This window comes from Neomonachus schauinslandi, chromosome 8 (genome assembly GCF_002201575.2).
Source record: "Neomonachus schauinslandi chromosome 8, ASM220157v2, whole genome shotgun sequence".
NCBI classification, from domain to species: Eukaryota; Metazoa; Chordata; class Mammalia; order Carnivora; family Phocidae; genus Neomonachus; species Neomonachus schauinslandi.
The window spans coordinates 117,828,088-117,843,664 of NC_058410.1; the positions used below are offsets into that span (position 1 = coordinate 117,828,088).

Genomic DNA, 15,577 nt, shown 5'->3' on the forward strand with positions numbered 1-15,577 from the left:
AAACTTTAACCCCCTTTGATCATTAAATGACTAAGATCAAACAAGCAAATAAAAAGACTAGACAAGACACAAAGACCCTGCCACACAATAGGCTCTGTCAAAAATATCAAATGAATAATAAAGCTCAAGGAACATAAGTATCAAATCATCTTGCAAGTTACACCTACCATTGAAATTAATAAATGAGCCCTTTATACATTAGACTTTCATGAGTGTTATTGGCATGAGTCAGTCCTTTGGAGCCCAGTCATATCTGCATTTTTAAAATCCCATTTCTGGGGAGGGGGGTGGGAGGATGGGTTAGCCTGGTGGTGGGTATTGAGGAGGGCACATTCTGCATGGAGCACTGGGTGTTATGCACAAATAATGAATCATGGAACACTTCATCTAAAACTAATGAAGTAATGTATGGGGATTAACATAAGAATAAAAAAATAAATAAAATAAATAAATAAAAAATAAAATAAAATCCCATTTCTGAGATAGACCTTTTTGAAAAATGACCAGATGAAGGTAAAGCCACCCGGTCAGAGCCACCCATTATGCTTGCTGTGATGACATGCTACCATCTTTCTATAAGTTATCACAAAACCTACTTCATAAGGTTGCTGTACTAAAAAGAGTAAGGTACATAAATTAGCACCTAGCACAGCAACTGACAGAAAGCAGTAATTTAAGAAACCTTAGGTCCCCTGTAGCAGCCACTTTCTGTGCCCTGTATCTTCTCTGCCCCTCTGATTTCAGCTATGGCTGAAGGGGACAGTTCTTTGGAGCTCAGACTCACCTTGTGCTAAATCATCCCAACCTGGGCCTTTTCTGGAGCCTCGGTACTGTCCTTTTCCCACTCTCCTCTCCCATAATCCATTGCTCTTCTTTCATGGGTTTTCCCCAGCCAACACGCCAGCCAAACCTGGACTGTCACAGGAACATGGAGAATTACAGTCCATTGATTTACTGGTCTCTGCCCATTCCTGGAGCAAACCGCTCAAGGGCAGGAACCCTGTGCCGCGCTTGGAATCCGCGGTGTCCAGTGGAAGAGAGAGATGGAAGCAGGTAGGCACTGCACCAAGCTGTGGTAGTCATGGAGGCCGTTCACCAGTTTTCCTATTTTCTGCCTTCTTCCGGGCACATGGTGGGACTGAATTTCTCAGCACTCTTGAAGTTAGGCATTGCCACATGGCTAAACAGACTGGGCAGGAGAGTCTGCCCTACTCAGGAGCCAGGTTGGTGGCTTGTAGGGCAATTAGTTATATGGCATTTGAGGCAGGGAAGTGATATGATTTCACCAGCATTTCAAAAATATTATTCTGGAAACTATGGAAGGTGAATTGGAAGACCAGTTAGGAGACATTTCTAATCCCTGTAAGAGACCAGGGGTTGGCTACACGGAAGCAGAGCAGTGGGGAAGGAGAGCCAGGACAAGTGTTGAGGGGTAGACCTCGGAGGCCCCTCTGTGCTCTCTGCTGGGCTCTCACCACACCCAGGCTGCCCCCATCTCAGCACTTACCCCAGCATACTCTGGCTACGTAGTTATTAACTGTAGTCTTCTTGAGGGTAGGAAATGTTTTTTTCTTTCATTTTTTTGTTTTTGTTTTTGTTTTTACAGATTAACGTTTTATTATTTAATTTAAAAGACAGTGAAATATTAGAGAGGTTTTAGCTTCCTGGGAAACCAACAAGAAAAGTAAAATGTGTCCAATAAATAGGTATGGGTTTTTAGCTTTTAAAGAGATAGGTTTCTTTTTCAAGAGTTATATTTGGGGCGCCTGGGTGGCTCAGTCGTTAAGCGTCTGCCTTCAGCTCAGGTCATGATCTCAGGGTCCTGGGATCGAGCCTCACATCGGGCTCCCTGCTCCGCAGGAGGCCTGCTCCTCCCTCTCCCACTCCCCTTGCTTGTGTTCCCTCTCTCGCTGTGTCTCTCTCTGTCAGATAAATAAAATCTTTAAAAAAAAAAAAAAGAGTTATATTTGACAGGACAATTTTCTGTATTAAAATGATTGTTCCGGGGCGCCTGGGTGGCTCAGTTGGTTAAGCGACTGCCTTCGGCTCAGGTCATGATCCTGGAGTCCCGGGATCGAGTCCCGCATCGCGCTCCCTGCTCGGCAGGGAGTCTGCTTCTCCCTCTGACCCTCCCAACCCTCCCCCCTCTCATGTGCTCTCTCTCTCAGTCTCTCTCTCTCAAATAAATAAATAAAATCTTTAAAAATAAATAAATAAATAAATAAATAAAATAAAATGATTGTTCTGGGACGCCTGGGTGGCTTAGTCAGTTAAGCGTCTGACTCTTGGTTTCAGCTCAGGTCATGATCTCAGAGTTGTCGGATTGAGCCCCACGTCAGGCTCTGTGCTCAAGGCAGAGTCTGCTTCAGGTTCTCTCTCCCTCTCCCTCTCACCTGCACTCTCTCTCTCAAATAAATAAATCTTTAAAAAAAAAACCTGAAACTCTATACCCATTAAACACTAACTCCTTGTTCCCCACTCCCCCAGCCCTGGTAAACACCATTCTGCTTTCTGTCTCCATGATTTTGACTGCTCTAAGTATCTCATATAAAAGGAATCATACAGTATTTGTCCTTTTGCATCTGGCTTATTTCCCTTAGCACAAGGTCCTCAAGTTTCATCCATGTTGTAGCATGTGTCAGAATTTCCATCCTTTTTAAGGCTGAGTAATATTCTATTGTATGTGCATCCACATTTTGCTCATCCATTCATCTGTTGATGGGCATTTGGATTGTTTTCGTGTTTTAGCTACTGTGAGTAATGTTGCTGTGAATATGGGTGTACAAATATCTCTTTGAGACCCTGCTTTCAATTCTTTTGGATGTATACCCAGAAGTGGAGTTTCTGAATCACATGGTAATTCTATTTTTAATTTTTGGGGGAACCACCATGGTGTTTTCAGTACCATTTGGTATTCCCATCAACAAGGGTTTCAGTTTCTTCACACCCTCAGCAAATGGGTCTTACTCTCCTTTGAACTACCTGCACTTTCAGCATTGGCACACTGTAGGAACTCATATATTTATTAAATGGATGGGTAAGGGATTTGGTGGCTAAGTATATATGAGGGATGAAGGGCAAAGAGAAGTCCGTATTGAATCCCAAGTTTTTAGCTTGGGTGATGGGATGGATGGTGGCACCTATATGGAGAAACAGGTTTGGGGAGAAAGAGAACAGATTCTATCCAGGACATATTGTGTTTTAAGTACCTTTATAACATTCAGGAGAAGATGGATATTCTAGACCCGAAATGGGAGGCAGGTCTGGTGGGAGACAGAAACATGGGAATCTATATCAGTCATGGTTCTCCAGAAAAGCAGAAACATAAATACAAAGAGATTGGGGTGCCTTGGTGGCTCAGTTGGCTAAGCATCTGCCTTCGGCACGGGTCATGATCCCAGGGTCCTGGGATCGAGCCCTGCATCGGGCTCCCTGCTCAGGGGGAAGTCTGCTTCTCCCTCTCCCCTTCCCCACTCCACCCCCGCCATGCTCACTCTCTCTCACTCTCACTCTTGCTCTCTCTCAAATAAATAAAAATAAAATCTTTAAAAATAAATACATACAAAGAGATTTATTTTAAGGAATTGGCTCATGCAATTATCGGGCTGCCAAGTCCAAAATCCATAGGGCAGGCCAGCAGGCTGGAAACTCAGGGAAGAGTTGATGTTGTGGTCTTGAGTTTGAGTATGTAGAGCAGGCTGGCAGGCTGGAAACTGAAGCAAGATTTCTATGTGATAGTCTTGAGTTTCTCTGGGAAACTTCAATTTTTGCTCCTGGAGCCTTCAACTGATTGGATGAGGCCCACCCACATTATCAACGAAAACCTCCTTTACTTAGAGTCAGCTGAGTGTAGATGTTAATCATATCCACAAAACACCTTCACAGAAACATCCAGAGTAGTGTTTGACTAAAGGACTGGGTACTATAGCCAACCCAAGTTGACACATAAAACTAACCATCACAGAGTCTCCCAGGTGGTAATCCACCTCTTAAGTGCACAAGCTATGGCCCAGGAAGAGCAAGGAGAATAAAGGCCAAGGACACCAACAGTTAAAAGGTGGACAAAGGAAGAGAGCAAGGGGTTGCAGAGGAGCCTGAGGTTGTAGAAGAAAGGGAAGCCGGAAGAAAGAGGTGTCACAGAAACCAGGGGAAGGCAAGACAAGTATGGTCAAATGCGCCCCCGGCTGCAGAAGGCTCAAGCGAGGCGAGCGCTGGGAGTCAGGAAGCCTGGGGTGACCTCACAAGCGGCGGCGAGGCCACTGCTGGGGAGTGTAAATTGGTACAACTACTTCAGAAGATACTTCAGCATCAGGCAGGGGAGTGGAACATGTGAAGATCCCATCGCCCAGCAGTTCCACTGGTAGGAATACAGCAGTACCCCCCTTTTCCGCGGCAGCATCCCCCCTTATCCGCGGCAGAAACCCCTTTCCGCAGCAGCATCTCCCCTTATCCGCAGCAGCTCCCCCTTATCTGCAGCAGTAACCCCCTTATCTGAGGCAGCACCACCCCCCTTATCCCTAGTTTCACTTTCCACAGCTGCTGTTACCCGCAGTCAACCTCGGTCTGAAAGTAGATGATCCTACTTCCGACAGATCAAGTGGATCAAGTCAACAGGAGCCTAATGCCAGTCATTCATCTCACTTTATCTCTCACGCAGGTGCTTTATCATCCAACATCCTCACAAGAAGAGTGAGTACAGTTCAATAAGACATTTGAGAGAGAGACTGCATTCATATCACTTTCATTACAGTATATTGTTATAATTGTTCTGTTGTATTATGTTACTCTTGTTAATCTTACTGTTTATAAATTCAACTTTATAAATTTATAAATTATAAATTCAAATTTATAAATTCAACTTTATCATAGGTATGTATGTGTTGAAAAAATAGTTATCTATGGGGCTCGGGACCTCTGTAGTGTCAGACATCCACTGAAGGTCTCAGAACGTATCCCCCACGGATAAGGGGGGCCTACTGTGTACCGATGCTTGCTACTCAAAGCGTGGTCCACAGACCAGCAGCGCGGGCGTCACTGGGAGCTTGTAGAAATGCAGAACCTCAGGCGCCATCCAGACCTTCAGACTCAGAATCTGCATTTGAACAAATCTCCAGATGATTCACATGCACAACAAAGTGTGAGAAGCATTTCATCTTTAAACTTTGTTGCTCGTGTTTAAAAAAGTTTGTAAACTATGTAGGTACATACATATGTAGGTACATGCACATTTTTATGCTATCTAAAATTTTCTTGAAATGTTTAAGTCATTGCAAGAAGATGCAATTTCCAGTGTGTTGTAAATACTGACCCTTTACCCTCTCTGATTCATTAAAAAGCCCTTGACCACTCTCTTCTGTAACAATCAGAAATTTCACATGTGCCATTTCTTCTGAATTCATATTTCTCTTTTGATCTACCAAAACATTATCTTACTAAATATGGCTTATGTTTGAAAGTCTTCTATTCTCTGCAATGAAAATATGTATATAGATAAAAATGGATTTTTAGGGGTGCCTGGCTGGCTCAGTGGGAAAAGCATACAAGTCTTGATCTCAAGGCTTGGGTTTGAGCCCCATATTGGGTGTAGAGCTTACTTAAAATAAATAAAATTTCTTTAAAAATTTGAATTTTTAGGAGCACCCAGGTGGCTCAGTCGGTTAAGCATCAGATTCTTGATCTCAGCTTAGGTCTTGATCTCAGGGTCATGAGTTTGAGCCCCATGTTGGGCTCCACGCTGGGCATGGAGCCTACTTAAAAAAAAAAAAAAAGGAAAATTTAAAATTTCCTGTGGCCTTACAGCTCTAAGTTTCAAACTTTTCCTTCTGGATTAAGTAATTATTATGATTATCATTAAAAATTAATTTGTCAAAACAACATGAATATTTGATAAACTTTGCTAACTAATGATTAAGCATAAAAAATAAAATTAGAGGGGTACCTGGGTGGCTCAGTTGGTTAAACGTCCAACTCTTGATTTCAGCTCTTGATTTCAGGGTCCTGGGATGGAGCCCTGGGTAGGGCTCCACACTCAGCGGGGATTCTGCTTGAGATTCTCTTGCTCTCCTTCTCCCTCTGCCCCTCCCCCCACTGACACACACTCTCTCTTTCTAAAGTAAATAAATAAATCTTTAAATAAATAAATAAATAAAATTAGATTAGAAGTGCAATTCTAGGGGCACCTGGCTGGCTCAGTCAGTAAAGCATGCAACTCTTGATCTTGGGGTCATGATTTGCCCCACATTGGGTGTAGAGCTTACTCTAATTAATTAATCAATTAATTTAAAAAATAAGTTAGTAATACATAATATTTTTTAAAAAAAGAAGTACAATTCTAAATAAGATGGTTGGGCCACTTTCTTTTCAATTAGTTCATGTATTTATGAACTACACGAATGAACATTACTTATTGCTAGAATTAGACAGGATTCAGCATGAATTCTATTCCTAGTTTTCTTTTTTTTTGAGATTTTATTTATTTATTGTCAGAGAGAGAGAGCACAAGCAAGGGGAGTGGCAGGCAAAGGGAGAAGCAGGCTCCCCGCCAAGCAAGGAACCTGACACGGGACCTGATCCCAGGACGCTGGGATCATGACCCAAGCCAAAGGCAGATGCCCAACCGAATGAGCCACCCAGGCGTCCCCCTAGTTTTCATTTTTATAGATTTAAGAACTGCTCAGTGGGGAGCCCGCTTCTCCCTCTCCCTCTGCCCCTCTGACCCCAGCTCATACTCTCTCTCTCTCTCAAATAAATAAATAAAATCTTTTAAAAAATAAAATAAAATAAGGGCACCTGGGTGGCTCAGTCAGTTAAGCATCTGCCTTCAGCTCAGGTCATGATCCCAGGGTCCTGGGATCGAGCCCCACATCGGGCTCCCTGTTCAGCGAGAGCCTGCTTCTCCCCCTCCCCTTGCTCCTCCCCAGCTCACACTCTCTCTGTGTCAAATAAATAAATAAAATCTTAAAAACAAAAAAATAAATAAAATAATAAAATAAAGGGTGAAAATTCAGGGTAAGGGTCTTGGATCATGCTGATTGATTGGCGATTAGGTCGACTATAATATTTCCTTTCTTGATCATCTTCTTCCGTTTGGCATCTCCTTGTCTGGTTCTGGTGCAATTTGTAGTGAGGCGGTCGTTCTGCAGCAGGGGCCTGGTTGTTTCTCTTTAGGGGCCTGGAACTGCAAAACGTTCTCGGCAGATTATGTTTAGTGATGTCACCTCTAGAGTACAAAGGCAGAAGTTTTATATCCTGTGACTATTACTAAGCTGCAAACTATTATTTCTTTTCTTGCAAACGTGGCACATGATGTTTATCATCTCAGGCAGAACAGCATCCCACAGACTTTTCAGAGGCAACAGCATGTGATTTCCTGAGGCAATCTTACAGGTTTCTTTAACAGTAACTACGGGCTACGTGGCTGGTCAGAGGCAGCTATGTCTAAACTGTGGGGTCTGTGGGAGCTTGCATCCCCAGTCTCAGTGCCCCCCATCCTTGTCTTTAGTCAGTCCTCAGTCTTGAGGGATAGGAACTCTAGCTAGTTCCTGCTGAAGAGGGGCAAAGATCACGATTGGAGGAATGAAACTGGTTTGCTCCTGACTGTAAGTCCTCTGGCCTGGCCTAACTTCAAAGCTTTGGACAACCACTAAGTTAATTCCTGCTTTTGCTGCTTTTAAGCAGCAACTCATGCCACATTTATGAGTAGATAAATCATAAAAAGCACAGCCGAGATAGATAATCCCACTTGGGTTAATGCCCAGAGTATTGATCAAATTCCTTGAGGAATCCAGGAAAACAGACCAGAAAACCAATCCCATTCTGTTCCTGGGATTTCAGCAGCAATTTGTTGCAGCCAAGTGGCTTGTTCTCTAATCTTGTCTAGGTGGGTTTCTATTTCAGCTGACGAATTAATGCAAATGCAGCAGGAAGAGTTAATTACCTTGCATATCCCTCCCTATCCTGCCAAAATATAATCTAAGGCCATTCTATTGTCCAGAACTACCCAGGCCAAGGAGTCTAATGATTTTTGTTGAGCTATTTTGCTTGAGCAATTTCATTGGCCAGAATTCCCAAGGTGATAGATTTTTTTATCACGTGCTTATGAGTCCTTATTCCCCACCAGGGTAAAAATGTTCTCCCAAATGAATATCAAACATATTCTCTTGATAAGCAAGCAAGTAATCCCCATCTGGTATTGATTCTCTTTCTGTTCAGTAAAATATGCTTTTTGAGGGCGCCTGCGTGGCTCAGCTGGTCAAGGGTTGCCTTCGGCTCTGGTCGTGATCCTGGAGTCCCAGGATCGAGTCCCACATCAGGTGCCCTGCTCACTGGGGAGTCTGCTTCTCCCTCTGACCCTCCCCCCCCTCATGTGCTCTCTCTTTTTCTCTCTCTCAAATAAATAAAATCTTTAAAAAAAATAAAATAAAATATACTTTTTGAACGTTGAACCATGCAAATGACTCTAAGAAAACATAAAATAAACCAGACAATTTATTTTTTAATTGGGGTGTGGATTAGGTCATCTGCATGGACACTGGCGGGTCTGAGAGGATGACCTGAGCCAGGTGCCACAGGCCTGGAAGTCAGTTGCTCAGGCAACAAGGAGACCGAGGGAGCAGCAGAGCAGGACTCAGGGTTCTTACAGTGAGGGTAGAGCTGAGTGTGGGTCAAAGAGAGGAAGAGATGTTGGAGGTTTTATTGTAATACAGGAAAAGTTTTATCAGCCTATGGATTTAAGTCCAATATTTCCTATTAGTAGCTCAAGGAATATACCTATTCCAGTATAGGCTAAGCATATGGCAAAAGTACACTCACTGCCAAAACTACCTTGAACGCCGCAGAGAAATGTGTAACCCTTCCTGTTTGGGATTATCTAGACCACCGCTAGCCTCCATCCGTAACCAGGAGTGGTTCTCTAAGCCATGAGCAGGCTAGTCCTCCACCACTTCTCCCAGACATAGACACAAAAATACACACGCCTCTTTTCAGATTGAGCTTTTAAAGACTCATAGCGCTGAAAGAGACTTCATAGGACAACCCCTCCTTTTTTTTTTTTTTTTAAGATTTTATTCATTCATTTGGGGGACGGGCACGAACAGGGGCCAGAGAGAGAGGGAGAAGCAGACTCCAGGCTGAGCAAGGAGCCCGATGCAGGCTCCAGGGATCATGACCTGAGCCAAAGGCAGACGCTTAACCGACTGAGCCACCCAGGCGCCCCCCTCCATTTTTTGAAGAGAATACTGAAACCTCTGGGATCTTGATGGCCTCCAACCTGAACAGAGCCTAGACCTTCTGTCTCCTACTTGTTTCTTGCTCCCTAGTCAGACTTTATTTCTCATGCCCACTAAGAATCCTGAATTTACCCATCCTTGACACTATGCCAGGGAGTTTAGTACTGCAAGCCAGGGACAGGAGGGTCCCTCATCTCACACTAGCAGAAGTCTGTGACCAAGGGACAAGGATCTAGATCCCCCTACACGGGCTATATGGGAAAATAGCCCCTACAGCATCTCCCCACCAGGCTGCACAGGAGAAGACAGCCTTGTGCACTACGGTTTGTTTCCATAGAAAACTGTAACGGGGGGGTGGGGGGCAGTTGGCACTTGAAGGACTCATCAGCTCTCAGCTCTACCTGCCACCAAGAACCTGTCTTAAATTCCAAGCTGAGGCCCCTCATCCCATTCACACTCCCCTAGAAAGGAGAAGTAGCAAGAAGGTGACAGGATACAAAACTTTACAAACTTCAGTTCTTACTTTGACAGCCTTTGTATTTCTGATTTCACTGGAGTGTGAACTTTCTTTTGAGAAGTTTGGCAATGAGGGAGAGAAGAGATGAGACAGGGAAACAGAATATCCAGCTAAAGTTCTTTTGAAGATTTTGTAGTCTGTCTCCCAATTAGGCAAAGGGGAAGAGAGCTATCTCTTCTAGCACCTACTGTTTGCGAGGCTCCCTTACTCCTCACATTAGCCCTGTGAAAAATCAGGGTCTCCAATTCAAAGACAAAGATGCTGTGATTCAGAAAATTAAGTAACTTGCCCAAGGGTCCTCTAAAAAACTAATGGAATATGGGGGCACCTGGGTGGCTCAGTTGGTTGAATGTCCAACCCTTGATTTCAGCTCAGGTCATGATCTCAGGGTCCTGGGATGGAGCCCGGGGTAGGGCTTCATGCTCAGCAGGGAATCTGCTTGAGATTCTCTCTCTCCACCCCTCTCCCTGCCCCTCCCTCCTCTACACTAAATAAATAAATCTTAAAAAAAAAAAAAAAGGGTCGTGGAATATGGCTTTGAGCCTAGGTGTGTCTGACACAAAAGCCAAAGTTCTTTCTCAGATTTATATGGCCTGACTACAAAGGAGATTTCTACAAAGAGGGCATTTTAGAATAAAGAGAACTGGGTGGAGGCATAAAAGGCAAAGAATTTAAAAGGGAAAGGCAAGAGTCAAGCACCACTAAATACTGCCCCCACTCTCCCACCAAAGGTCATCCCTTTGAGTTCAGGAATTCAGCTTAAGTCAGAAACAAACTTTTTCTGGGTGGATGCTGGCTGAGCTGAAAAGGAATGACTTCAGCAGCCAGTCATTTATTGCATGCCTTTTATTTGCAAAATATAACCCATAACATAATTCCTGCAATCAAGAAGTTTACAATCTAATGGGGGAAACCAGATATTGAACCCATTATATAACAAGCAGTTTCCTCAAAATTGATGTGTAAGAGAAACGCTCTAGTCTCCTGGAGTATGTAACCAACCAATCCAACTAATGGGAAACAGGGGCTTTTTCACCTGGACTTGGATGGGTAGGGAAGTGACTGTGCAGGAAAGGGGGCAGGGCAATCTCCAAGGTGCTAATAAATGCTGTTGGCGAAGCTGTGGAGACTGCAGGTTAGTTGGGAGTGACAGAGAAAGAGAAGGCAGAGGTGCAGAGTTGAGGAGAGGTTTTGTTTAGGGCGATGGAGCTCTGACCTTGCCAGCCCCGCCATCGGAAGGACAGCGGCAGTAGGAAAGATTAAAGATGGTAAAATCGTACTGATACAAATAATCGCACAATTAGAAGAATTAGTACTAGGGCTAATTATACAGTAGGGGTTAAATGGGCAAGGTCATCGACAGTACACACAAGCGGAGGACGTTTGCCTTGCCAAGAAGTAGGATCAATTCTAATTATGGAGAAGGTCGGATGGGTGTGATGTTACACTATCGTGAGACAGAGGAAAGTGGAAGGTACTGGATTGTTTCTGTAGGAAGTCAAAACTTCGTTTAGGCCAGGAGGGCTGGGGTGGTCACTAGCTTCCGAAGAGTTGAAAGAGTCTCGAAGTGTGGCCAGAGGGACTGTGAGCATACGCAACAGAGGATGCACCGCGTGGGCAACAGCGACCAACAGCTCCGATAGCCGTGGGGCGGTCTGGGTCCCTGGGAGGGGCTGCAACTGCAGCCCTGTCCCGCACAGCACAGCTGGGCCGCAGCGGCACCACCCCTGTGAGCAGGTGGCAGCACCGTCGGCGGGAGCGGGCCAGGCGGGGAGCGCAGGCGGGGGCGCGCGCCGGGGGGCGCGGAGCGGAGGGCGCCGCGGGCCGCCGGGAACGGGGGGCGGGCCCGAGCAAGCGGGCCTCCGCGCGGCACTTGGCACGCACGCGCAGACGGGCCGCGGGGCCCGGAGGCACAGAGGAGGGGGAGCGAGAAAGGGGGGTGTGGAACGTATTTCCGCTCTGGCGGACAAATAATACCGGCCAAAGGGGAGGCCAGGCCGTCCGGCCCTTTAACCGTGTGGGGGGGCTGCTGAAGAAAGGGGGGTCGGGAAAGGGGGAATCCTGCTCCTTTAATTCCCTCCCCTCTTCCTCCAACCCGAGTTCTCGCCGACGCCGAGGCGCGCGGGGCCTGGAACACACTGCACGAGCCGCCCCCGCCCCTCCCTCCTTACGCCCACGCGGAGCTGGCCCCGCGCGCGCGCCTCGTGCACCCCCGCGCCTGCGCGCTGCCCAGGCCCTGCCCGTGTTTGGGGGCTCTGTCGACCCGGGGGGGGGTGGGGGAAATAGGGGGGGAAAAAACAGCGCGCGGAACCGGGCCAGGTGAGAGGCGCGTGCACTCAGGGTCGTGGGGCTGGGGGGGGCGTGCCACGGAGCTCTGAACGTGGGGGGGGCGTGCACGAAGCGTGCAGGCGGCCGGGGGAGGACGTGAAAAGCGCGTGCAAACGTGCAAGGGGGGGGCGGAGGAATGAAGCAGCGGGGAAAGGGGGCGGGGTGAGAAGAGGCTGCAACCCGGGCCACCCGGGAGCCCAGAGCCCCAGGCCTCTGCTCCCGGTTTCTCCTACCTTCCCCGTGGGCGCGCGGGCTCGCCCGGTCCTCGCGGGCGGTCGGGCTGGGGGGTGTGGACGCCGCTGCCCCGCCCCCGGGAACCACGCCTCCGTCCTCTCGTAGGGACAGCGCTTCCCCAGGGACTGGGGAAACTGAGGAAGAGGCCTGAAGACTGGGAGATCTGAAGCTGGGAGGCTGGGCAAAAATGGGGGCGAGGGGCCTGGAGCCTTGGCTTAGGAGAGCCAGAGACCTTTGTCTCTGACCGGTTTCCTTCCCAACCAGGGTTGCCCACCCCCGCCACAATGGCCTCTGGGGTGGAAGTCCTGCGCTTCCAGCTGCCCGGCCACGAGGCCGCTACCCTGCGGAACATGAACCAGCTCCGCGCAGAGGAGCGGTTTTGTGACGTGACCATTGTGGCCGACAGCCTCAAGTTCCGTGGCCACAAGGTCATCCTGGCCGCCTGCTCGCCTTTCCTGAGGGACCAGTTCCTGCTGAACCCCAGTTCTGAGCTGCAGGTCTCCCTGATGCACAGTGCGCGCATCGTGGCCGACCTGCTCCTCTCCTGCTACACGGGCGCTCTGGAATTTGCTGTCAGGGACATCGTCAACTACCTGACGGCTGCCTCCTACCTGCAGATGGAGCACGTGGTGGAGAAATGCAGGAACGCCCTCAGCCAGTTCATTGAGCCCAAAATAGGCCTCAAAGAGGACGGGGTCAGCGATGCCAGCCTTGTGAGCAGTGTCAGTGCCACCAAATCCCTCCTCCCTCCTGCCAGGACCCCAAAACCAGCCCCCAAACCCCCACCCCCCCCCCCTCTACCCCCCCCCCCCCTACGGCCTGTGAAACTGGAGTTCCCCCTGGATGAGGACCTGGAGCTGAAGGCCGAGGAGGAAGATGAGGACGAGGACGAGGACGTGTCTGACATCTGCATCGTCAAGGTGGAGTCAGCCCTGGAGGTGGCACACCGGCTCAAACCTCCCGGAGGTTTGGGAGGGGGTCTGAGCATCGGAGGCTCCGTGGGCGGCCACCTGGGAGAGCTGGCTCAGAGCAGCGTGCCCCCCAGCACTGTGGCCCCACCGCAGGGTGTAGTGAAAGCCTGCTATAGCCTGTCCGAGGACGCAGAAGGGGAGGGCTTGCTGTTGATCCCTGGAGGCCGGGCCAGCGTGGGGGCCACCTCGGGCCTGGTGGAGGCAGCAGCGGTGGCCATGGCTGCCCGGGGGGCGGGGGGCAGCCTGGGGGCAGGGGGCAGCAGGGGACCCCTGCCTGGGGGCTTTTCCAGTGGAAACCCCCTAAAGAACATCAAGTGCACCAAGTGCCCGGAAGTGTTCCAGGGCGTGGAGAAGCTGGTCTTCCACATGCGGGCGCAGCACTTCATCTTCATGTGCCCACGCTGCGGCAAGCAGTTCAACCACAGCAGCAACCTCAACCGCCACATGAACGTGCACCGCGGCGTCAAGTCGCACTCCTGTGGCATCTGCGGCAAGTGCTTCACGCAGAAGTCCACGCTGCACGACCACCTCAACCTCCACTCTGGAGCGAGGCCCTATCGCTGCTCTTACTGCGACGTGCGCTTCGCTCACAAGCCCGCCATTAGGCGGCACCTCAAGGAGCAGCATGGCAAGACAACGGCAGAGAACGTGCTGGAGGCCAGCGTGGCCGAGATCAACGTCCTCATCCGCTAGCGGGGCAGGCTCGGAGGCCAGGAGGCAGGGGTCCCTGGGCTGAGTGGGAAGGGAGCTCCCTGGCCCAGGAGAATGGGGGGGGTGGGAGGGTCGGGATCAGGCAGGTACGGTGGGGGAACCTGAGCAGACACATCCTGAGGGAGGGGCTGAAGATTCCCTGGAGAGAAGACCCCTGTCTTTTCAGAAGAAAAAAAGAGAGGGAGAGGGTTCTTTGAGAAGGCCAAGGGGATATGGCCTCCCAGAGAAAAATTTTCTTCTCTTAGAGGTGCATGGGTATGTGGAGGGAGGGAAAGGGTCTTATAGATTGAGAAGAAAAAAAGAGGAAAATGCTTTATTCCTGGTTAAGGCTGCCCAGGGAGAGGTTCTGATATTTCTTGAGATGGGGGGTGGGTGGGTGGGAATTGGGAGGGAATTTGGCAGGAGGCAGCTTACATGCTCCTGCATAGAATAGATCCTTGGGAGAGGGAGTGGTAGGGGGAAAGGATTATTGAATCCCAGAAAAGGAAGTGGGGAGACAGTTCTTGCATGCTGGGGGAATGGGACTGTGGGTAAAGGCTCACCGAAACTCTAGGGAGAACCATGTCAGGTGCCAGGTAAGAGAACTTGGGGGTGAGCATCCTGGGTAGATATGGAAAAGTGGGGGACAATAGCAAGAAGGATGAATAGTGGTGGGGGTGGGGGTAGGGCACTTAGATGAAAGGATACAAGGAGGGCTGTTGGGGGGGAGGGAGAGGAGTAGAGACTTATACAGTATTTTTTAAGAAAAAACGTATTTTTTAGGATTTTTTCTGGAGTTTGGGGTTTTAGTTTTTCTGCTTTTGTTTTCCACAAAATAAATAAATTTTAAAAAAAGCCAAACACTTTTTTTCTTTATACTCTGTCTGGCAACTGCGTGTATATGACTATCCCACCCTAGACAGCGTCTCCCTCCTTATTGCATTTGCTCAATACTCCGCAAAGCTCATGCAGGTCCCATGCCTGAAGTAGACTTGACAAGAGCAGGGGATTGTGACAAGTGGGCTTCTCTGGCTGGAGACCCTCCCAGTTCTGCAACCTCAGCACCTCTAACAGGTATCTCACGCGTATGTTCTATGATTGGCCGTGGTGATAACACACAACTTCCCCTTCTATTACAAGAGTTTAGTATCAGCCCTAGGGATGAACTATAAAGGTGATCATTATGCCCACCAAAATTGTAAGCAGGAACCTATGTTTGGGCATTTATGTTCTGACGAAAGGGTACATGTCCTCTGAAAAGCTAAAAAAACCCCACTATGCTTGGATCAGGGTTATGGAGAAGACTACAAGTCCCACAAAGCTCTGGAATAGTTCTTAACCAAAGAGAACTACAGTTCCCAGAAGGCCTTGAATTGGCCTCAGGTGCCCCATAGCCCAACCACGGGCTTCTATCAAATACTGCGTCTGAAATCGTAACAGGGTTTTTTCTGAATTTTGACCAGAATGTAATCCGTAAAGGGATGGTACCCTAAATAATGCTATCAAGGTTGTGTATCTTGGTGTAATATTCATAATTCCACTGTTAGCTGGGCTTATGACCCGCGTAGTGCCTGACTATGCTTGGGAGGTGTTTGGCAAAAAAAAAAAGG

The 15,577-nt window shown here is 48.3% G+C and overlaps 1 protein-coding gene across 1 annotated transcript; it reads left to right on the forward strand.

Moving 5' to 3' along the window:
- The first annotated feature begins 12,581 nt into the window (after positions 1-12,581).
- ZBTB12 (zinc finger and BTB domain containing 12) lies at positions 12,582-13,970 on the forward strand. Its single transcript, XM_021696902.1, has one exon. It carries the CDS (start codon positions 12,591-12,593, stop codon positions 13,968-13,970), a length of 1,380 nt encoding a protein of 459 aa, XP_021552577.1. The 5' UTR covers positions 12,582-12,590.
- The last annotated feature ends 1,607 nt before the right edge of the window (positions 13,971-15,577 follow it).

Bases quoted from the DNA above. Each gene is read 5' to 3' on its own strand.
- ZBTB12 (XM_021696902.1), top strand. From the start codon at position 12,591: ATGGCCTCTGGGGTGGAAGTCCTGCGCTTCCAGCTGCCCGGCCACGAG.